A 26040-nucleotide genomic window follows, 5' to 3' on the forward strand; every position below is an offset into this window, starting at 1 on the left:
AATTATTAGCTACACTACCTTCCCGATAAAACCTGATTAAACCAGTTCAATCCAAAATTAACCACCCATAACACAAATTCCACAACATCATGTACCTAATCATGTGCTACTTAGCCATTCATTAAGCTAGTGCTTATAATTATCAATTAGAAATACTCGTCAACAGACGCGTGACGTGACGTCATGACAGTCGTGATGGATGAGATCCAACAAAGAAAGCGTTAATAAATTCACTGTATAATTAGACATTCGATAACCCGCTTTAATGCAGAATTTAATTATCGATGTAATTTGAGAAATAATCTCGTTGAAGTGCTGATGAAATTTGTTTTATTGAAATACTTCAATAATTGCGAATTTATACAACCTTGGCTATGCGACTTGCTAATTTTGTTGAAAAATAACAAGGTTATTAATAAACGATTTATTGTTGAAAGAAGCTTTCCAGAGGTATGTTATGACTTAATTACCCGTAATAATCAGGGTGTAAGTAAGAGAAGCTGTTGAAATTCTTAGACTTTGCTATAATCGCAATGTTAAAATATACTTAATATTAAAATAACTCAAAGAGATAATATGTTTTTTATGAGTAAGTTTTGTTTACATTCAGATAATGTTGGCCCTCCGGTTTGGTCAAACACTATAAAACAGTATTTAATAATATTTAGACTATATAAGACGCAGTGTAACAAGTTACTCTACCAAATAAAATATACATAATAATCAATACTCACATTCTTTACAGCCTACCTACCGCAGCTTACCGTCAGTTAATGCCCCTGTATTTATTTTCCCAGAGAAAGTTCTGGATAAACTGCATGCAATACTTTTATCCACTCATACTTGATTCGCTTAATCCGATATAATATTTATTACCAATGCGGTGTTCAGAGCAAGCGGAAAGCTCTACAGAATGAACGATAATTGTTTTTTCATTTAAATTAAAGTCGTTTGTCAAACTTTTTTATTTAAAATCAGTTTCGAGTGCGTAAAATACACAATATACAATTTATGTACTTATTTTTTTAATATTCCAGGAAATAAAAATGTGGCAAAAGAATGCATGATTTAATTTAATTTATTTAATTTCAAATTCGCTAGCTATTTCCCCAAATTCGACTTAAAACTGACGCAATTTAATTTTCTCTTTCAAAATGTATCATCGTAACGTCAAAGAAAAGTAAATGATGCACTTTACTACAAATATTTAACTACTGAAACTAGCGCGTATGTTTACGCACGATATTAAGTTTCATTTCTTTTAAATGCAATAATATCAATTACTACTATTAAAATATTAAAAACAACAAAAACATATCATCACTTAGATCAATAATGCATACCATTAAAGTTTAAGACGACTTAAAAACAGCTGGTTAAACTTTTTGATGAACTTGCTTTTTGTCCTGATAATCCGAAACTCGCAACACGCACTTGGCCAGCGTGGTGGATTATGGCCTGTACCCTCTTAGGAGGCCCGTGACCCACCAGTGGGAACGTATATGGGCTGATGATGATGAATCCGAAACTCTAAAGTAACATTCCTTTTATTGTGATAAATGTAAATTATTATGGATGTGGCCACATGTCGTTAAAAGCATCATCAATTGTACAATGACGTTAATTTAAATCGAGAATCTGAATATTGAGATTACTTTTTGAGTACCTTCTGGGCATTTATTGACCCTTAATTAATATACCTGCAATATGTCCTTTTGTTTATTGTTTGAAGGTATTTTTCTGAAGTTAAAACTTTATAGAAAGAGCAAATATTAGCAGCATAAAATATTAGAAAAATCAATGCAGGTATACTTAATTGTGTAACGACTGGTTGAACAGAAATACGTAGAGCTACGTATTGTAATCTGTTCAAATCTAAACAAAAGTCCTCATTTTATTTACGACCTACTACATGATTAGCGATCTATATAATGATATAAATAGATTGAATCTATGACCAAAAACCACGCTCTTGACACCACTCTATCGCTTGCATATTTGACGAATCGTCAGGTAAACTAAGCGCATAGTGCAACCGCAAAATTTTCACTTCAGCGCCTCATTGACAAATTAATACTAAATGTTACATAACAATTTTATACATGAACCACGTTGCATTAATTATCTTTTGCAACTAGAATTTTGTACTCGTATCCTACCATGAATGTACAATGGAGAAAATTCAATTCCGTGCACAATTTTAGCGGGCGAATGTTGAATTCATGAAATAATGGGTTTAAATAGTTCATTCGAATTATAAAGTTACTCTCTTGTGACGTACACATTGAATAAGGTAAATAAGACAGGGTTTTGTTCCGTTTTATTCACTCAAAAGTGTACACATAAGTTCTTATTTGGTAGAATTTGACCTATTTTATGTATTTTTTAAACTGAATTCGCTTTGCAATAATATGATTTTACCCTGATGATGATTTAACATTTATTCAGTGATGTAACATCATCATTAATATTTAAGAAAACAGTTCAAGTATCATCACATTTTAGTCTAATTTCTACTAACCAACAGATTAAAAAGGTAAAAAAAGTAAGTGCCGATTGTGTAAATATTTAGTTCCCTGAGAAAGAATCATCATCCCTGTGGAAAAACAAATTACGAATGTATAATATTCATTTCTTCTCTTTTCTCTCACGAACTTTTGGTCCAAGTTTCCTTGAAAGTCACTCATAATCCGCTGCGTCATCGTTGTTTCCAACATAATATTTTTAAGCGATACGATCAAGAAGCTTATATCTTATACACCATTCCGTGTCATACAGTTTGACAATAAAACTACCGCTTTCCGCCCGTAGCACAAACTTCAATAACATGTGAAACATGTTTTCACATCGAAAGACTTCTTTCGACTTCACTGAATCGAATAACAAAACGTTTGCAAATGCTCTATTTTCAATTCACATATATTTATCGGTCTGGAAATAATCGTTCGTCGTGTGTACAAATCGGCAAAGAACAGGCTGCTTATGTGGAGGCATTTAGTTACGGATATTCGCTACAAATTCGTTGGTATTATTCGAGATTCAGACAGAATAAGTTTTGTTTTTAGTTTCAAGGGTACAAATCTAAATTATCTATTTTATCCGTTCTTAATCTTTACCTTTTAAATCAGATATTTAGAAACTGTTATAATTACAATTGTAGTACATATTCATTAATCTATACTAATATTATAAAGCTGAAGAGTTTGTTTGTTTGAACGCGCTAATCTCAGAAACTACTGGTCCGATTGGAAGAATTCTTTCGGTGTTAGATAGCCCTTTTATCGAGGAAGGTTATAGGCAATATATCATCACCCTAAGACCAACAGCAGCGGAGCAATATGGGCGAAACCGCGGGGCACAGCTAGTGGATTACTAAAACTAGCTAAATACAACCTATAATATAATTATTATATTTTGTCATCTTAGTTTTTATCATAATTACACTTTTATTAGAGAAACTATACGTTAATTCTATTGCTATACTAATTCTCCCAAAAATATATAAGTACGAGTATCGTAATCCACACAACATAACAACTTATAAATAATTTAATATTCATGTAAAATTAATTGAATGCAATCAAATTTAATTTCCATTACCCGGTTAATCTAGGCTTATCGTTTTGTATATGTTTAATTATATTAAATCTCTTGTGCCCGCACCTGAAAATACATAGTAAAGTTTTAATTACATAAAGCAGCAGTATTAATTTCATCTTCTATATATATAAAACTCAAAGGTGACTGATATAGTGATCTATCAACGCACAGCCCAAACCACTGGACGTATCGGGCTGAAATTTGGCATGCAGGTAGATGTTAGGACGTAGGCATCCGCTAAGAAAGGATTTCCCGAAATTCTTGCGGGAACGGGGAAAAACGGAGATGCACGTACAAAGTCGTGGGCGGAAGCTAGTCTTAAATAAATTCAACATGATTTTCCTGGAAAATAAGTCATTAACAATACCCATGACGATGCCGTACAAATCATTATTTGAACAGCGTTCAACGTTCGACATTCATTGGGTTAAAATAAACTGAAATTATTTATTAAGTTTCCTTCATAATATTAAATATTATTATACGTAGTAAGTACGACATTACATTACGAAGATGCATGATAAGGAAAAACTTTTGACGATAAAGTTTTAAGAAATAACTTTAACTTTTTCTAAAAGAACTTACCATTTTTTTTTCTACGAACGAGATATCAAAAACACAAGTTTAAAACTTTTTATACAATCGTTTCTATGCTATCTATATGAAACTACAAACATTCTTAACCCACCGGATTATTTATTAAGTACACCTATTAATAAAGGCAGGACGATTCAATTCTTTCGCGACCCATATCACAAAATGACAAGACAGATTATTCGTAACCTTCCAACTGCGAAGATATTGTCAAATAAACTGCCACATGCACAAAGGAGGAGTTCCAACAGGGGACGAAGCTAGCGGTCAGTCCATGTATTCAATATTATAACGTTGATAAATAGCTTTCGTTTTTTTTATTTTGTACGCAAAATGTCTAACATGTCACTGGGTTATTAACCTTAATTTTAAGCGGACATAGGCAGTAGGCACGTTATGCGCAAAAAGTTGACGCCTAATTTAGTTCATTGCGAATAAATAAGTTAATCTTTTCATAGCAAGAGCGAGCCTTTAAGATTACAAAGACAGTAGTGTAAACTGTAAACCATTACTAAGCTACCTATACATATAAGTATACATCCATACTAATATTATAAATGCGAATCTGTCTGTCTGTCTGTTACTCAATCACGCCTAAACTACTGAACCAATTTTCATGAAATTTGGTATGGAGATATTTTGATACCCGAGAAAGGACATAGGCTACTTTTTATCCCGGGAAAATGACGCAATCCCGGAAATCCCACGGGAACGGTAACTATGCGGGTTTTTTTTGACTGCGCGGGCGAAGCCGCGGGCGGAAAGCTAGTTACACATAATTATATGTATACCTACATAGGTGGAGTATACCTCTACCAAATGAAATACAGGAGTTTTCATTCGTCACGATATTATCACATCTTAAAAATTGTAACCAATAATATTTCTCTTCCATCTTCCATTCAATCTAATTCTACCACAAATGAAACATAAAACATTCTCGGTTCAACACAACTCAAATACTAGTCAATATTCACTTCTAAAATATTTATACATCTCGGAACAAAACACGCTGTCTTCACATAGTGTAGTTAACACTATTGTATTGCATGTAATAAAGAATTTTATCTCACTACAGTTTGTTCAACAGCACTTCGAGCTGAAAGTTTTTAAAAGTACGCTGAAAGGGTGTTGTTAAATGATAAGGAACTTTGCACCTCAGTAAATGAGCTAAGTTAATCTTTGTTCTAAGTGTCCAACTATCTTAATACAATGAAGAAGTTACAACTATGGATATTCTGTGTATTCTTTTAAACTTGTGGCTTACGTAAAAGCCTCTGTGAAACGTGTTATCGTGTAAGAGCACATTTATACTATCCTACTAATATTATAAATGCGAAAGTTTGTGAGGATGTATGTGTGTGTGTGTGTGTGTTTGTTACTCTTTCACGCAAATATTACTGAACCGATTACAATGAAATTTAACACATATATAGAGGGTAGCTTGGATTAACACATAGGATAAGTTTTATCCCGGAAATCCCACGGGAACGAGATCTTTGCAGGTTTTTCTTTGAAAACGCGGGCGAAGCCGCGGGCGGAAACCTAGTTTAATATAAATGACTGATATAAAATATTATTATGAAGATGTCTTTGAAATATTGAAATTAATAATGAATATACTTGTCTTCTTTAACAATACATAATGTGGTAAGGTTATTGAATTTTTTTTTGTAATAAGAAATTATAAATAATGGCATGAATAAATAGATAAAATTGTATTCATGTTTAGGTTAGGATTGTGTAGCTTTAAATGAAATCAGCACTTTCTATTAGTCTCTTGTAGCCTGATTCTTATTTAAATCATACTGAATTATTCTCAGTAAATCGTCTCAAAAGTTCTGTTCCTATCTTTCTTCCCGAAATTTTCTTTTCACCAAGAGATAGATTTGAGGAAACTTTTGGAAATATATATATATATAATGCTAATTTTACATTGCTTTTTTTTTTCCTTAGGAATATCACTGAACACTTTTCTATGAAATATTAACATGAAAACGTTAAAGTCGTTACTTTTTCACAACTTCCCGTATGATAATAATTTCGTAAAATTAAAGTCACGGAAAATTAACAACACAAAATGAATCGTCACACTTCCTTCCTCTTGGTAATTAACGAATTTCATTGCTCGATTGATTTATTGAGGAAAAATTAACTTAATAAAAAAAAATGTGTGCGTGTACTAGTGTACACACGTAAGAAGTGAAACTTCTTTATGACCTTATTTTTCAAAAAATAATTTACTATATGCAACTTTACAGAAATACGTCGAATCAAAGATGGCGCGTAACGGAAAAATGTCACGCGTAACGAAAAAATGTTACACTAAATTTTTTTCCAACCCCCATAAAGAAGTTTCACTTCAAAAATACGAATGAAAATTGAAAATTTTAACACCATAATTGCGTTAAGATACAAAACTATATCTTTAAAAGAGACTTCATGGATAGATAAAGTATTTTGAGCTTCTTGTATCTTTATGTTTTTCCAACAACACATATTTCATGCAAAACGCATTAAAGTTGTAGCATACTGCAACTTGCGAGTGGGAACGTCAGCTGGTGAAAACTTTACTTACATTAAACTCATATATCTTTATAATAACATATATTTCAGTATAATTACATTACTTGCTTTAAATACTTCAGTAATTCAATATGATTAAACTGTGATAGTAATAAAAAAATTTTGCTCACCTGACTTGAGAATTTTTTTAGTTCAAAAAATATATCCAATAAAGAATTTAATATTTCAAATAGAGTAATACAAATAAGGCAACATCTGTAAAGAATGGTCGCTAAATTAAATAATTAGCTACAAAGTTGTAGATACAACGATTCATAATATCTGTTAGCATTTTCATAACCGATTTGTACTCCACAAAGTCCCACTTATGAAAATCATTATGACTCTCTTTGTCATACGAAAGATGTCCTCAGGAAGACGTTAGCTAAGTTAGCTCAATGTCCGTATAATCTAAATGCTTCGATAGTTATATGTGACTATCTTTAACATACACACGAACAAACAATCTAAAGTTGGCTTCATGTTGGCTTTAAACCCATGAGATAACTCGCCTACATCTTTTCTTGGTACTCTGGATACAGTATTATGTAGAAAACATACGCCATGTCTATCTCCTATATTAAGATTGATGTAAAACCTCATACAAGTCACTCATGTGTAGTAAATGCGGTTTGCATACATTGCCGTTCGCGCTGTAACCGTCATCGCTATCATAGTTTTAATTTACTTCAGTAAGGATTAACTTCAGAGCTATAGTATAAGCCTATGTTTAACCGGAGTTGTGTACGAATTTTTCCAATCTCATTTGCTGGAATTTTTCTAACTTTATCATCGTGGACGGAATTAGTAAGCATGTTATGAAGAACAGTTTAGGATATATACTTTTGTAGATATTGCTATGCAAAGGATGATTAGTATAGGTTATCTTATGCCTATAGTAGCTTATGCTGATTAAGGTTTTTTTAGAAATTCCAAAGTTTAGTTTATGTGATAGATAACACATAATATCTTTCAAAAATTTTAGGTAAAAACAAGCGACTACTACCTATTACATCCATCTTACGTAGGTTATATTTATAAAAGTGAAATTCGACTAATCCCACCACCAAAATAAAGAAAATAATCCAAGGAATTTCGATGCTCTTTCCCCTCGAATTATACGCAAAATACTGGCTGTGAATAAACTTGTGAAGGAATAAATAACATCATCTTTCATCGCATACATCCAATCGGTAATTCTATAAAGGAAGAAGAAAATAGGGCTCAAGTAAATAATGCCAGGAATAAAATGCGTCACTCGCATACAAATGAGCCTACTGGGATGGGGTAGAGATACGTTAGATAAAACATATACGGAATAATGGCTATATGATTATGTTTGGGGCGCAAATGGTGGCACATAAGTGACATGACCGTGATTTTAATGCCGTTTATTCGAACCCTGGGTCGTAAGGGTTTTTTGAAAACATTCGATGGTATGTACTTGTGTTGTTGAGTACGTACAGACATTAAAAAAATGTATCGGAATTTCTGTTACAATTGTAGCAAGGGTTAAGTTGGCTGAATTGTTGTAACCTACTGTTCTTAAATAATTTTACTTGAATACTTAATTAGCTCAATTATATTATTCAGAATATAATCATTAACAATATTTTTGATGCGAGTAGTGCGGGTATAATTAAACTTAAAATAAATTTTCATAGTAATACAATCACGTCGTACACAATAAAACAACAACACATTTATTCTATAAAATGTAAGTGTAAACGAAAGCCCAAGTTAAAAAGTTAAACTTTAAAAGAGCAAGTCAACAAAATGCTAACCGCGCCGCAAAAAGTGGCAGGAATTTATTCATGTCTCGTCCCTCTGTCCTCTTTGTGTTGCTAATTCTGTCCCGTTCTTTCCTTCCCTGTCATTACCCCTGGCCTGTAACACATTCCGGATCAGTGCACATGCACATTTAATGGCGTATGTGCTTTTGAAAGAATAACTTTGGAAGAATAGTGATTGGTGATCTCGATTGTGGTCGGTTTGGTCAAAGTCGAACATCTGTTCATTCTTTGTTCAAAGGTTTTTCGTTAGATAACATAAGGAATGAGGTAGCGTTGAGTTGCATTAGAAAACTCTAGTTTGACGAAGGCAACTCTATGTGTCTATTTCCTTATCTTATCTATATTCAGACGATAGTAGGTTGTAATTATTTCATAACTATGCTAACTATGTATATTTTAAACTAGGCATATTATTTTTATTTATAAAAATTATTTATATCTTATATCTATAAAACAGCGCCCTATTAAAAAATAATATTGAATTCTACATTTTCAATTCTATATCGTTGTATAGTTACATGGTTCAATAGTCTCAGAACATTTTTTATTTAAATATAAAACTCGATGAAAAATAATCTATTTCCACACTCACACATCGAAAGCAGTAAATGATGGGGACACTCCATCATACGGCGATGTCCGGTGCTTTCTATAAGGAATATGTTCTAGACGCTTCTATAGTGATTCATGCTTGTCATTAGTTTTGTAATAACGTTGTTCACCTGTGTTATAAACATTGTCTAGCGAGCCATCTTTTTTAAATAGGATATATTCATATACTTATAGTTTGAGGATATAAGAAATATATATAAAATTAAGAACTATCATTATTAATTGGCACAATGAGCCACAAGTTTGCTGATTATTTTTCCAAAGAAATGTAAATCATTATTTAGAGCTTATTTAAGACACATTTTACAAAATTAACTTGTTACTAAATCACGATTTAATAAAATAAAATTATAAAGAATTTATCGAGCGTTACGTATTGAGCAACAACTAGCTTTTCACCCGCAGCTTCGCCCGCGTAGTCAAAGGAAAACCCGCATAGTTCCCTTGGGATTTTCGTATACAAATATGTCCAAGTTACGATTAATAATATGTGTGTTACGATAAAATTTCATGAAAATCGGTTCAGCATTTTTTGCCTGAAGTAGTAACAAACAAACAAACATAAAAACTTCCGCATTTATAATATTAGGACTAGTAGGATAAGACTTGATAAAAAGCTCAATATAACTATTTTCCATGTGACCTGTTTGTTGCATCTTGTTATCAGCTAATGCTTGTTGGCAGTAATTTGGAATTAATACAGCGTTAATTATGTTATATCGTGATTAGATATATGAAGTATCGGCTAATATTCGAGTTTAATTTGATGGCTTATAACTCAAATGTAACAGGCTAAGCTTAACTTGCTCATTTGGCTATTATTTTGATGATTACAATATCAAATAATTCAAATTTCGGTCATTTCGTGATGTGTTTTGTAATATATTGACAACGACTCCACCTATGTTGACCTGAAAAAAATACAACAGGATTATTAGAGCTCTAACGGATTCTTAAAATCGTTTTGATAGTATTATTTATATTTTATTGTGAAATGAGTACAGACAAATTAAGAAGTAAGAAAACCAAATCTCACTTTCTGACAAAAGATAAAATAGGTATTGTAATACTTACTTAATCTACAAATAAAGTACCTATTTTATAATAGAATTTATTCTATATGGTAAAAATATCTCCAAAAATGTAATCAGAAAATAATTTCAAAGCAACTTAAGAGCGCATATTCTATTTAACGCAAGTCAAAAACTCCGCGATCTATTACGATAGATCGCGGCTTGCGCTATCCTTTTACTATGAACAGCATAGGTCCGCAGGAGAGCGCCGAGCAACATGTCCTCTCTCTGGAAAGGCTCGATGCCGACTGATTTTAATCGGGTCGCGCGCAGTGTTTTATTGTACTTTAAAAAAAATTGTAGAAAAATAATAGAGGTACCTTAGTTGATTTTTTAAATGTTATCTTATAAGTAAGACATTCTTTTATTGCAATATGTATAAATTATATTCAATAAAGTCAAATATCTTGGTGAAAATAATCATTTTGTCGACTATAATTTCTAAAAAAATTCACATTGTTCGGATTTTAATTTCGTAAGTTAGGAGTCCAAAATAAAAAAATCTTTTAACTAACTATTTTAATAAGGATTTTTGCAGTTAGTTAAAAATAATTGTGTGTTAGATCTGTCAGCAATTTCAGATATTTTTAGCTTCGAAATTGACACTAAAAGTGAAATCAAGTAATCATCGGCTCAGTTATCTTGATGGTATTCAGAAATACTGTATTAATTGAAAAAAACTCTTAACTAACTACATAGACAATAAAATTTCCTAAAATTATTAGTAATTCATATGTTTGTAAGATAAGTGGTTGATGGACAATCTGGTTTGAAAAATCACATATTTGAGCCAAACAGCGCACGGACCGCGTAAACCCTCTTAATAATTGTAAAAGGATTGCTGTGAGCTCGAGTCTGTACACCTGTGTTTAACAAAAAATATGAAAATAAATTCTTGCGCTGTGTAACATGGGTTACGTCAAGCAATGTTTTGAAAACAATCGAATTACAATATAGAAATTTTTGCTGTATTAGCTAGTTCAATGAAGAAACGAATCTTCAATGGCGGCCAAAGCTGACTTTGACAGATGGTAGGATCAGCAAAAAAGAAAATAAAAATAACGTAAATTGATAATTATTTTATTTATTATTTTGTTAATTATTTTAATTTGTTTGTTGACAAACTGTTTTGTTATGATATTTGTGTATTTATATGAACTATCAAATGACATATACAGAACGCAACAAAATCCCCATTAATACTCGTAGTCTCGTAATTAGCCCATAAACTGAACAACTTTCCCCAAAGAATATATTATTAAAGAAAATATTATTTACTATAGCAAATACATAATTGTCATTCTAAATATAAATGTTACAAACTAAAAAAAAAATTAGGCTCGCCGGTACAATAATTACCCACGATTTGAAACTTGGTGATATTACTGTGAAAAGTTCATATTATTTCTTGTCCATATTTTTTTTTTGCAATTTCAAGGGCAATTCTCAAAACTTTAAACTCCAATATCTCAGAAACTAAGTGACTCCTCACCCCCCCCCTTTGGAGGAGGGATTCCCCCCACTCCCCCTCCCCTCCCCCCCCCACAAAAACCTTAAATTCGAGGGTTGTATTTGTACACTTCTTCCAAAAATTATAACAGGGAAAATTAAATACATTTTACTTTTCCCTATTTTTTTTTGCATACCGTACGGCCGTGTGTGAGCGAGAGGGAATGATAAGCGCCGCCATTGAAGATTCGTTTCTTTAAAGAACTGACTAATAACTACTAAGTTTTATATATTATGTAGGTATGTATAAATATGACTATAGTAGTTATTAAATTGTTTTTCATAATAGCCAGTATTATGCCAAAATTAATATAGGGCATTGAATGCATTGCACTTAGTATATCTTACTCCATAATTGACTTTTCACGTAACCGTCCTTTTAAATATGTCGTCATTAATCAACAGAATAACCGATTTACACTAAAAGAAAATGATAGAGATCTACCTTTTATTGCATAGTAATTCTATTTGAATCTACAATTTCCTTCAATTTTGAAGACACATCCGACGCTACATGATGCGGTTGCATGCGGTGAAGATCTCATACAGATTAGCTTACCTCATTTAATTAAAAATATTATTATTATTGTAAGTAATTTACATAATATTAATTATAAAAAAGAAACAAAGATAAACAGGGCGTGAAGTAGCAAGCTATCTTGAGCTGTCGACGAAAGATAATTAAAATGAAAGAACTGAAAACTTAATATAGAATTCGTTCCCCATTTATTCATGTTTATTTGGCTTCGGCAAGAGTAAATGTCGGTGTCACCGAGTTTGTTTGTCAAAGTCGCGCTTTTGTTGATCCAGATTAAAAATACTGAAAGATCCTCAAGGATATATTTGATCCGAAAGTTCCGCGGAATCATGTCAGTACAATAAAACGTAATCCTGAATAGAGGAAGGTTTTTACGACACATTCGATCCACTAAAGTGTCACTATTCTCACTAGCTCAAGTTTCATAAAGGTGCAGATAATCCAATCCCCTCGAGTGTTATACGTTTTATGTTCAGCTTTATATAGATATGTGGAGTTCATGATTTCTCTGGAAAATTCTATTTATTGATATGTTATGTTAGCAAGTTAATAAGCGGTACTGTGTTTGAGTAATATATATAACAGTTTGTTGGATATGGGATACTAATATATGAAGATTTTAATGTAGGTAAAGTAGTAAAGTAGTAGTAATCTTGAAATTGATTCTTTAAATCTAAAGTTCAAACATTAACTTAATTTAATAAAATATATTTTAATAATTATCTCATAATTAAGTAACAAAAAACTAATTATGCATAACAAGGGTTAGTTTAATAGATTTTGTTTAAAAGTTTATATTCATAAAATGTAAAATTTATTTTCGTTACCTAAGCTCTTTGATAGAATTTTAGAACAGTTTAAGCTAATTTAATTTAGTTTTAACATAATTTCTAATTATTTAAAGTATGTTTTGATCATAGAAATCTAAATAACAAGACACATAGAAGTGCTATAATGTCATAATTCGTATGAAAACCGCTGTCGCCAAAATCAACACATTCAAACCGAAAGCTAAACAGTACACACAAGTAAACTATGCCTTTTATTGGACAGCTTGATTTTAGTGAAAACTAACTTATCTATTAAATTAAGCTTTTGAATATGTATCCTAACGCACGAATTTACGGTTTATTTTAGAATAACATCCCTAAGTATATGAGACTTTTTGCTCCAATACGAACAAATGTGATAATAAGAATGGTCGACTGTGTCATTCATTGTTATTTCGATTACTATGGTGACACTCGTAATACTTGTAAATATTCTATAATTTTAAGGAAAAACGGCATTATTTCTAAAAAAAAATATTTTCCGATGAAATATTATTCCTTTATAAGTATAATTACAACTTGTGGAAGAATTTCCGCAATGGGAATTGCTGAAACACACCATGTATACACTCATACGTCTCCAGAGCAACTGAACAGTGACGAATGCACTGGTGATGTGCAAATCACCTGAGTGGCGACAAGGTCACGCACGCTTACGACTTCTAGTGTCTTGTTATTTAGATTTCTATGGTTTTGATATTTTGATTTAAGAAAGCAGCTCTTCCAAATTCAAACTGCTTAAAAAACAGGTTTATCAATTAAGTATTAAGAAATACCTTGAATTCAATTTCAATCACCTTTTTTCATTCGTGTTTTACCATTTCACTCTTACATATCGATATTAATTTGTTTTATCATTGTTACAGATTCAAGGCAAACCAATATTTCAGCAAAGAATACTGCCTAGTCCAGCGGTATCACTGCCCATACATGTTGGTCCCACTGCCCCGCCTGGGGACGAAAATACGAACATTATATTCAGCCCCTGGAAAGCGTTTGGGCCATTTGTGGATACTATCCAGGTATTTATATAAATTTTATTTATTAACTTAACAAAACGTAAAACGCAAAAATTATAAATTAGCTCAAACCTACTACACTGATTTCATCCTATTTTTCTACCTGCATTCGATAGATGAAAAATAGAATAATATTATAGATTATCAATAATTATATGAATTTCTCTGTGAAACATTTGAGCCATAAGCAAGGATAGCCTTTTTTACGTACAATCAATAATATACAAGATAACATAGACCGAAACATAATCAAAATTATCCTTGTACCATAAATATCCTATAACGAATTTACGTCAAACAATATACCGCGAGTTGAGATTTCCTCAACAATTTCTCTAATTGGTTTTAGACATTGATAAATGGTACCGCTAGTCTATCGTTCAAAATCATTATGCTGTAATATAGACATTATTCAGTATCTTATGTCTGAGTACCTGTACCTAACCCACAAATTGATCAATAAATGATTTTTTTTTTGAGTTTATGGACAGGGCGCTTTGTTTAAATATGAGATATTTTAAGTAGATAGTGATTTGTATAATATTATCTGTTGTAGTGAGAGACATACTAATAAGATATGAATAATATATAATACTAGTCCCCGTTGTCCCCAGGATGGTGAATTGCTCCAAAGCCAAGATGCAGTAATGTTCCCGACCTCTAGACATCCAGACTTCGACGAGGACGTGACCGACGTGATACCCACCAGCACGAGAGGATCGTCGAATAAGGTATTATTGAGGAAATAGGGAATTATAGGTACTCACTAAAGTATTATTTATACTGATAATGATCTGATTATTATTGACGTATATTCAAATAAGATTACGCTTCAGTTAAGCTTGTACAATGTACAATATACCAGTAGATACCTAGTGATGTCTTTTTGAAAATGTGATTTTTTATAAAATAAATAGTTGTTATTCTCTATTTATTTTTAGGCATCCGTTAAGAAGGATAATCTGTAATTTTATTGAAATAAATGTGTAATTTTTTAAGGCCCTCTAGGCTAAATTGGCAATTCGAGAAAGCGTATTGGCAAAAAGTTGAAGATAACATTTACAAGTAAAACGATAAATTACTACGACGTATAAATTGAACTAACACTTAGAACAATCAATAAAATGTTCAAATCACATTGGGAATATCGATTAGACCCCAATGTCGCTTTTTGTTCAACGTTGCAAGGCCGCTTAGTCCCGTAGGAAACATACTGTCATTAGCCTAAACTAAGGGTCTTCAACGTGCGGCCCGCGGGCCGCATGCGGCCCGCGGCAGCATCCTTGGCGGCCCGGCATTAGTTTACTCAAAATGAGGTTCATATGTATAGAAATTGTTTTTATGTATTTATTTCTATTATATAATTTAAAAATATACGTTATTTTATTTATTTCATGCATCAGATAGGTTAAATAAAACGCGCGTAGTCCAAAACTGATTTCCGCGCTCGCGCTTGGTAGGTAGAGGCGCACGGTGCGGTGTACGGGTGGAGGGAGTCGCCGAAACGCAGTGGCGCGCGCGGCTGGCATGCAATGTCAGTCAGGTTTGCATCTCACAGAACTTCGGACACGTTTATCTCATTCGCTCGTTCAGTGCGTTTAAACAAGTTGTAACTTGATTTAGTAATATCAAATTATTGTGATGGCAGCAAGTTCAAGTAGAAAACGGAAGGTCGTTGATGAACACAGGTTATTTCAAGATAAATGGACGAATTTATATCTTTTCGTCTGTGTCGGGGAAAAACCCATTTGCCTCGTATGTAATGAATCAGTTTCTGTGGTGAAAGTATACAATATCAAGCGTCATTATGAGTCAAAACATTCTAGTAAGTTTGCACATCTTCAAGGACAATTACGAATTGATAAGGTGGAGACTCTGAAGAAACAACTTAAAAAACAACAGAATTCTTTTCATAAACAAAATGAAGATAGTGAAGCAAGTGTAAGAGTTAGCTACATAATTTCGGAGAAAATTGCTAAGAAGTCAAAACCATTTACCGACGGTGAATTCATAAAAGAATGTATGGAGGCCGCAGCAGAAGTTTTATGTCCCTCGCAAAAACAACTTTTTTCCAAAATAAGTCTCTCCGGCGTTACAGTCGCAAGGAGGGTAGAAGAATTGGCTAATGATATCGAACGATCATTAAAGGAACGCGTGTCGCAATTTGTTTATTACTCCATTGCACTCGACGAAAGTACCGACATAACTGACACCGCTCAACTGGCAGTGTTCATTCGCGGCATTGACGTTAATTTTGTCGTTACCGAAGAAATGGCTGCTCTTTTTCCTATGAAAGGCAGTACAAGAGGATGTGATGTGTTGGAATCGTTCAATTCCGTCATAGATAGATATGGACTCAAATTATCAAATTTGGCTGGAATTTGCACAGACGGCGCACCATCTATGGTTGGAAAAAACGAAGGACTTGTTGCTTTAATAAAGAAAAATAATCCCGATGTCTCTTTAATACAGTACCACTGTATGATACATCAAGAGAATTTAAGTGCTAAGTCAGTTAATATTCAAGACGTTATGAGTATTGTGGTAAAAACCGTTAACTTCATCAAATCTCGAGGTCTTAACCACAGGCAATTTCAGGAGTTTTTAAAAGAACAAGACGCCGAATATGGTGACATTACCTATTTCTGTGATGTTCGTTGGCTTAGCAGGGGAAAAATGTTAAAAAGGGTGTTCGATTTGCGAAAAGAAATTGCAGCATTTATGCTTAATAAGGATAAAGCTATTCCACAGTTTGGTGATGAAGCATGGCTAAGTGATTTTGGATTTCTTGTTGATATAACAGCACATCTCAATGATTTAAATAAGAAATTGCAAGAAAAAGATAATATTGTTCATGAACTATTTGACGCTTTAAAAGCGTTTGAAGTGAAGTTGGAGTGGATCAATCAATTAAAAAATAATATGACCACGCATTTTCCACATTTATCGTCATGTCGAATTCTCAACATGGACAAATATATTACCGCGCTGCTGGATCTGAAAACACAATTCGAGTCGCGTTTTACCGATTTCCGAAAACATGAAAAAAGCTTGAATTTGTTTGCTCGCCCATGTTTATGTCGAAGATGTCCCTGATGATGTTCAGATGGAGTTGATAGAATTACAATGCAACTCTTCTTTGAAAGACAAATTCAACTTAGGATTGTTCGAGTTCTATTCAAAATACATCACTACTACACATTTTCCTAAGATAAGAGACCATGCACTGAAAATGACATCTCTGTTTGGTACCACATACCTGTGCGAGCAGTTATTTTCTCGGATGAAAAACGTTAAGTCGAAGACAAGGAGTAGAATCACCGATATTCACCTAGAAAACAGTTTGAGGATTTCAACGACCACCATAGGGACTGATATTGATAAGCTAGTTAAGAATAAACAATGTCAATCGTCTCATTGATTTCAATTTCAATTACTTTTAGTACTGTAAAATTAAATAATAAATAACTTTAAATATTATTGTTAGTTTTTATTTCAACATTCTTACTGGAACTGAAAAAAGCAGATGAAACCGCGGAGCGCAGCTAGTAATAAAAAGTTTTTGTTTTATTGCGGCCCACCGAACAAATATCAAAGTATAGTTGGCCCTTGGCTTCATAAACGTTGAAGACCCTTGGCCTAAACGATATGCCACTTTTTACGATAAAATCATTGCTTGATTTTCACTTCTTCTGTAGTAGCAAGATTTTTTTTACCGTATTCTAACTAAACTTAAGGTCCAGGTAATGATATAATATTTCACTGCAGTATTTTTCGATTGATGATTGTTAAAGACAGACGGCAGTAAGATGACACCATTAACTCTCCTCTCATTACCTCTTTATGAAGTTGTAAAATTTATGCAAATGAAGAGCAATTTACACGATTGACATTTTCGATTGACCCTGGGGCATTCCTGTCCCTAAATCGAAAATAATTTCCATTATGAGCTTTAAAATGCACAATTTTGATCAGCCAATAAATACGAACCCTAAAATTGCCTCTCAACAAAGCTATATCTGTTGGAGACACGATTTTCAACTGTTCTAGATTCTTTTTTTTTACTTTCATACATACGTGCTCGTATATTCGTCTCCAGGGTACACTACACGCGTAAATATTATGCTAAGTAGTGAAAGTCTAACGTATACCGTTGTCTAGAATTCCACACTCTTTCATAGGACTTCTCAATTTGATAATATTAGAATAAAGGTAGGTAAAATGCGCTCTGGGACATTGAAATGTGACTAATTAGCCAGAATTGATTTCAGTGTCTTTTTCGCTTCGTTTGACATCTAATTATAATATGTGCGTTAGTGTGCTGTTTATGAAGAAGGACCAATTAAATACCAATTAAATACCTTGAATACATTGTTCATTTAATAATATAGATCTATATGGCCTTTTACACCGTATGATTTAAGTGAATATTTTCGAAGATATTACAGATTTAAAAATTGTGGGACGTAGCGTTTGCGGCCGCGGCCGGCCACCCGGCTATATATTTTATACCCGTGCGAAGCCGGAGCGGGCCGCTATGTTTTTATATACAACGTTCACAGTTTTTCTGTAGTGTATTTAGTATCAGCATTGCACCCGTGCGAAGCCGGGGCGGGTCGCTATACATAAAATGCTATGCTCTTATCGTGAAATCCATTACAAATGAGTGACGTGATTGATTGCATTGAACGTTATCTACCGTTGAGATATCTTTTTCTGTTCCCTTAAAAATTTTATTTTTGAACTTCTGAAATTTTATTCGGGAACGAAAATATCCTTCATGAATTTTCAAAATACTAATTTTAAATCAATATTTATTTATCTTTTTAAAGTATTCCAAAATGCTCATAATCAATCTATTTCTTATTCGTGTTTTAAAAGTATTTGGATGGACCTCTATAAAATCTGATAAGTGTAAAGAATACTTTGGAAGGGTTGATGACATTATAATGTGGATCGCGACCCTGCATAATGAAGGATGCTGTATCCGTAATGTCTTCGATAGAAAATAATCAGAGCAAACGATAAAATAACTATTTAAAATTCTTTTAGACACCCCTCGTTGTCTGAGTAGTTATAGTACAGTGGTTTTCATTCTGTAGAGTACAATCTTATGATAATGGTACTTGGAAAGTTCTGTGAATGCAATTTCATAAAACCAAACATTTTGCACCGTAAATAGTGATTTGTAGCATCGGAAATATATTGTTTAAAAGGTGAAGAAAAAACTCTCAGAAATATTAACATACATTATGTACTTAGTAACATTTTTATTTTGAATTTAAAGAAAACATTAAGTATTTTTGAAGTTTTTTTTTCTTCTGTAAATTCTTAATGCCAGAATGAACGGAATATAATATTTATAGTTTTAGGTGCTATTAGAATTCTTACATCTATTTATATAAGTTAGGATAGTGGATAATATAAGCTTGAAGGGAAAAGGAGAGCTAAATTAAGAAATACGAGACATATAAAAGTAACTGGTTCTAAATAACCCAGACATGTATTAAGTCTTTAGCTACCACGAGACAGTCTTATTGAAGTTAATATTAAGGACTTCTAAGATATATTGAGGCCTCACGCAAATATGCCTCCTCCGAGAAACTAATAATGATGAATTGTCAATACCCAAACTCGAAACTTATGCAAATTGAATACTAAAGTTATTGAAACTACGCAGCGCTAACTTCAAAATAACAACAATGATGGTTGTATTAAACAATCCTATTTTCGTTACTTGCAGATTTCACATGAAAGAAAAATATTAATCTATACATATAATTTTGAAATAAAACAATAAATCGCATTATCGAAAACACGATACTTAAATAATAAACATTAAGAAAAACTAAAAAGCGTTTTTAATGGATAAACTTATATAATTATGGTATTGTCACCGATCCTTGTGTTTGAATTAAATCTGTTCGTTGTATATCAAAATCGAGTCTAAAGGTTACAAACATACAAGTGAAGATTAATAGCGTGTTAAATTTCCACGTTGCCATCCTTCTATCGACATTTTTAGGTTAGTTTTCGTTTTTATTGCCATACAATTTATCTACACGCTTTGGTCCTTCGAGTACAACTTTTCCTTATTCCAGGTGGCATCAATCAGTCAGCTATCGTTCCTCGTTAGACCAGAGAGCTTCGAGCGTGGCCAGCTGCGTCTGACTTGCATCTCGAGTGTGCATACTGTGTACAACGAGAGGGCCGAGCTGGTGATCAATGAGGAGCGGCCGCAGATCGCCTCGGTACTTGGAACGAGGGACCGGTCTTCAGGTATGTGTGCGCCATTTTGATTATAATGGAGATCAAACTTCGATGTGACTTGTAATAGGTTGAACTGAAACAAATAGAAATAAAAGACGTGTGGCACTCGAGGACTGCCGCGGTAAAGTTATTGCATGCTATACCTTCAAGCCACAACTCCGTGCCCGTCGCTGTGGGGAGCGTGAGGTTTTTCGTTACGCAATTTCTGGATTCGGTCCCCGCGCTCAAGGCCCGCGATAGAATTGCTATGCAATAGCTTAAAAAGTTATATACAGCGTGTCCTGCAATCGGTATACTAAGCGCAAAGGGGCTTGTAGTCTTGCATAAACTGATCACGTAAAAAATACTTAAACAACAAAATTACGTCAATAATTTGTTGCTAATTTTTTTCTTAAAATCCATGATTTCTTCTCTAGCATCGCGCAGTCGGCATATACCGCTTCGCTTATGTGAGTATTTTGTCTATAAAAACATAATCTTAAAAGATAGCTCACTTGTGGGTGGAAAAGTTGCTTGTTAGGGGTGTACACATAGAGTTTTAAGAATTCAACTATTTGAAAAAAAAATGCGCCTGGAATTTTATAAGTATTTTTTACGGACTCAGTGTGTGCAAAACTATAACCTTCTGTGAGCTTAGTATACCAACAGTGGGACACCCTGTATATACAAAATACCAAAACATAACCTTTTATTCGTGACCTTCTTATTTGGTTATTTTAAATTACAGATATTGTGGTCATTTCGTATTTTCGAAATTCAATGCAAAACATTAATGGTTGATAACTCAAACAACTTAATTACTAATTGCAATTATATTAAATAGGTATTCACTAAAACCCAGTATATTTGTAACTACATTAAGCAAATATTAAAGATATTTGTTTTGGTTGAAACGATTTAGAATCTGCATATTTCGGGAATAAATATTCGCAATCGCAATTCGTATTCAAACATTACAAATTCGTCGAAATGTATTCTGGTGAAAATAGTAAATGCAAGTAAAGTGCATTGCATTTATATTTATACGGTTTATTCAAAAACACTTAAACTACACTAAATATAATTTGAATTAAGATTTATTGTAGCGCGTATAACTAACGATATCTACTTATATCAACTTCTGTTTTGTCATCACAAATACTCTATCATAATTACTTTAATTATCTCCTAACGACACTTATTTTAAAACAAATATAATATAAATGTTCATGTGGTTATTTTAAAAGTCTCTATATCTTACTATAATACATGGCTCTATTAATAATTATGTAAACTTTCTACAAATAATCTAATATTCGATTTCATCAAATACAATACAAAGTATATCTAACTTATGAATAAAAACATATACTGGACCCAATTTGTCGCGCCAAATAAAGTTTTTAATTTAAATTTCGCTTAAAAATTCGTACGCCACTATGTAACATGCATCAAAAATATTGCGTTATTTTCGTACCTGTACACTAGAATATTTTAACCAATGCATTTTTAAGGCCTGGCCCAATTCCAATACTTTCCCTTTGATTTTATAACGTCCTGTTGCCTTTCCACAAACATATGTGACCGAATTGAAAATGCGGTCTGACTACTAATTATCTTCTTCAGCTGTTTTAAGGGTATGGTTTAGAGATTAGTTTAATAATGATACGATATACGATAGCAAAAATAAACGTAAGTACGACGCAGGCTTTCTAACTATGATGTAAAATTAATTAGAGACAATCAGCCAACAAAGTTATATAGATGAAATAAGAAATATTCATCTTAAAAATACGTACTTGTAATATAAGGAAGGCCACTTGAAATCAATATTACCAAGTTTTTTATACTGCTATAAAAACACAAAACAAAAATATGAACTTTATCTTGATAAAATCGTTCAATTTCTGTACTTTTTACTACCAGTAGAGCCTACAAAACAGTAATTACGAACTTACCTTTCGAATGAAAGCGGCGCATTGAGAGCAAGGGAATTGCCTCGTAAGAAATTTTTATATTTCGATGTAAACATCAGTTCTGGAGCACAGAAAGCAAACCAATCCCACTCTACAATTTCAATATTTGCGCCGACTGACTTGCAGCGCAATTTACCTTGAGAACTTTTGGGTGAAATGCAACTACTTGGCAACTGAATAAATATATTTAAGAAAAATCTCACGGTAACCGCTCAGCCGTGGATTTGTAGGAAATGAAGGGAATTAAATGCTTTGCTCTATTTAATCGTTTCAAAGCGGTATAAAATTGTGTACAACATTGAAAGCGTCTAGTAATTATGGATTATTTGTGCTCAGCTATCTCTTTTCTTTCAGGTTTTGATTTGTTTGACGAGTTTTTAAAATGATTACTAAAATAACGGCTATTTTTCGATTTAATAAGTCGTTTATTTTTATTTTCGTGTAATAGCTTTAAGGAAATGAGGTTTACGTTTCAATGATAATAATTATTATGATAAATGTAGAAATATAATATTTTGAGGATTATCAAGTTTAGTATAAGGAATTACACAGTAAAGGAACTATTTTATAGCATACTACTTTAACCAATAAATTTAATACACATTATACAATTAATGATGGTAAATCACATTAAGTATATTCCTCTCTGTATTTTATTGTTTATTGATGCACATTTTACCTAGCTTCTACATACTATTTGCGGTTTTTTACAAAAAAATTTAATATCAAAATCGTTTTAAGAAATTAATGTTCCAAATACTCACAATATAATACGCAAAACATTTAATTAGAAGTCAGAACGGGAGCGCGGTCTAACAAGCCTTTACAATACATTTTGTTCGCGCGAGCGTGCATTGCCCATATCATTACTTGCAACGACAACTGCTTTCAGCACTACAATAAAAATTCTACTGGGAAATTTTGAATTTATACCCGCTTTGGATATTTGGAACATTTTATAATCTTTGTGGAATTTCAGGTGGATAATTTCGTTAATGCTGTGACTTGTGAATGTGATTCTTGTTAGCTTTAGGGCATTGGATATAATTTGACCGTCGAGTTTACTTTGAGGGCTTCATTTGGATATAAACTTCACAATTGAATCCAGAACATCGTTTTTAGGTCACCTTTTAAGTATTGTACGAAGGAATTGTAAAATTGTAATACATTCGTAATTATTACTAAATTGAAAAGAAAATTGTGTCTGCGTAATACATCAAATGAAATAAATCTTATTTGTAATGCTTTATTTATTATTATTGAAATAAATTTAAGGCGAAAAACGCTAGATAGGTATTTACCAAATGTGTTCTCATTTCTCTAAATGGAGACATACGGCTGTCTAGTGCTTTCTTTTTAGGATAAATAATCATTAAATTATAAGCGTGGGTAGAGTAATGTCCTAGAAAACTGACGTGAAAAATTTAGTGTATAGAAACGAATTTATTTTTTCTTATGTAATAGTTTTATTAAAAATAAATGTCCTGATCGATGAATGAATGAATGAATGAAACGATAACATTTAATCATCTATTTATTTTTCTGCTAATAATAATAATTTATACAAATATAAAAGAGGAAGAACGAAAGGAAACATAATAGTAACGATCTTTCAAAAGTCTTTCATTTAGTGCAGCGTATCAAAATTCGTATTTATCGTTAACTTTGGTAAATTTTACATATATAATTAATCCACCAGCTTTGTTCCAGCCATTCTCGTATAATTAATTATAAGCAACATAAAAAATGCAAAAGGAGCAGTTCATCTACTTGGTCTTTCGGATCATGAGACAGGTCAAACTTTACATTGCCCTATTCAAAAAAAAAGTTTACCTTTAGCGTCACATATAAAAAGGCGTGATTTTTGTAAAGAAAATATAACAAAATTTCAAAAATGTTTATCAAGTCTATCATGGAGTGAAGTCTACATACAAAACAACTGTAACGAAGCATTTAATAAGTTTCATGATTACTTCATACTTTTCTATAACTTATGCTTTCCTATCAATACCATTAAAATAAAAAACCGAAACATTGGACCTAAATGGATAACGAAAGGGTTAAGAGTATCCTCGTTAAGAAAAAGAAAACTGAGATACACGTACTACAAAACACATTCTACAAAAAACAAAGAAGCTTTTAAAAAATATGATAAGTTGCTCAAAAAATGTATTAAGAACTCCCAAATGAATCAAAACTGTTCTTACCTTAGTAAAGCGAACAATATATGCAAAGCTACGTGGAATATTATAAGTGACAAAGTAGAAGAAATAAAAATTCATAATTACCTAGAATGTATTAACTCTGGCTCTATAACGCTTACGAAACCGGAACATATTGCAAATTCATTTAACGAATACTACACTAAGCATGTATCCCCAGAAGCAAGCTGCAAACTAGGTATCGAGCCCAGAGAAGCGACTATGTTTCTTTTCCCCTGTACCGAGACTGAAACTATTCAAGTAGTTAATTCGTTAAAAAATACAAATTCAGTAGGATATGACGAGATATGTGTTTTTATTATTAAATTATGTATTAATCTTATTGCTAATGTATTGACATATTTGATTAATCTATCATTTGATGAAGGTATTTTTCCGGATAGACTGAAATACTCAATTGTAAAACCGATTCACAAAAAAGGCGATAAAAATGACATTAATAATTATAGACCTATAACACTTATTCCAATAATTTCTAAAATATTCGAAAAAATAATGCATAAAAGACTAATAGATTATTTAAGTAAATTCTCGATACTAAAACATGAACAAAACGGTTTTCAAAAAGGAAAGTCCACAACACTAGCAGCATACCAGCTTATACAGAGCATTCTAGAAAATATTGATAGTGGTACTAGCGCAACGGTCATATTTTTTGATATGAGTAGAGCATTTGATTGTGTTAACCATAATGTCCTTCTAAATAAGTGTGATATGTATGGAATAAGAGGTCCCTCATTAAATTGGATAAAATCCTATCTCATCAATCGTATGCAATGTGTCGAGATTGCATGTAGTGGTGCTGGTCCAGAAGTAAAAACTATACGATCAACCTCCAGACTCAACAGTTCAGGTGTACCTCAGGGAAGCGTGCTTGGACCGCTTCTCTTCTTACTCTATATTAACGACTTACCAAACGTAACTAACTACAAATGTACCCTTTATGCTGATGACATTTCTGTGACTATACCTAATGTAACTTCGGATTTGACATGTAATCATAATTTAAAATTGACATTGAATAGAATAATTGACTGGTTAGAAATAAACAACTTGACGGCTAACTTAGCAAAGACGAAAGTAATGCAGTTCCATAATTACAAACAAAGAAAATGTGACATTAATTTAATTTATAAAGACATTATATTGGAAGAAGTTGATGAAATAAAATTTTTAGGCATTATATTGGACAGCAATTGTAATTGGAAATCACATATTAATCATCTCTGTTCGCGTATAAACAAATTTGTGTTCGCCTTACGCCGTTTAAGGACCATAAGTTCAGAAAAAATTGCTCTTACCGCATACCACGGCTATGTGTCATCTATACTAAGATACGGACTTATATTATGGGGCAATTCAACAAGTATGAATAGAGCATTCTTGGCACAAAAAAAATGTATAAGAGCTATTTGCGGGGTTGGGCCGCTAGAAAGTTGTCGCCCACTATTCCGAAAATT

At 32.4% G+C, this 26040-nt stretch overlaps 1 protein-coding gene across 1 annotated transcript in view; it reads left to right on the forward strand.

Annotated features, from left to right (window-relative positions):
- Positions 1-26040, forward strand: part of LOC149904800 (uncharacterized) — a 202577-nt gene that overhangs the window by 143092 nt on the left and 33445 nt on the right. The window contains exons 5-7 of the mRNA XM_090107233.1: positions 13981-14136; positions 14748-14864; positions 20235-20412. Coding sequence (XP_089963359.1) covers positions 13981-14136; positions 14748-14864; positions 20235-20412 — 451 coding nt within the window. The remainder of the gene's footprint in view (positions 1-13980; positions 14137-14747; positions 14865-20234; positions 20413-26040) is intronic.

This window comes from Colias eurytheme, chromosome 11 (assembly GCF_061535395.1).
Source record: "Colias eurytheme isolate Ceu_HAF_F1 chromosome 11, ilColEury1 Martin Lab GWU primary, whole genome shotgun sequence".
NCBI lineage: Eukaryota > Metazoa > Arthropoda > Insecta > Lepidoptera > Pieridae > Colias > Colias eurytheme.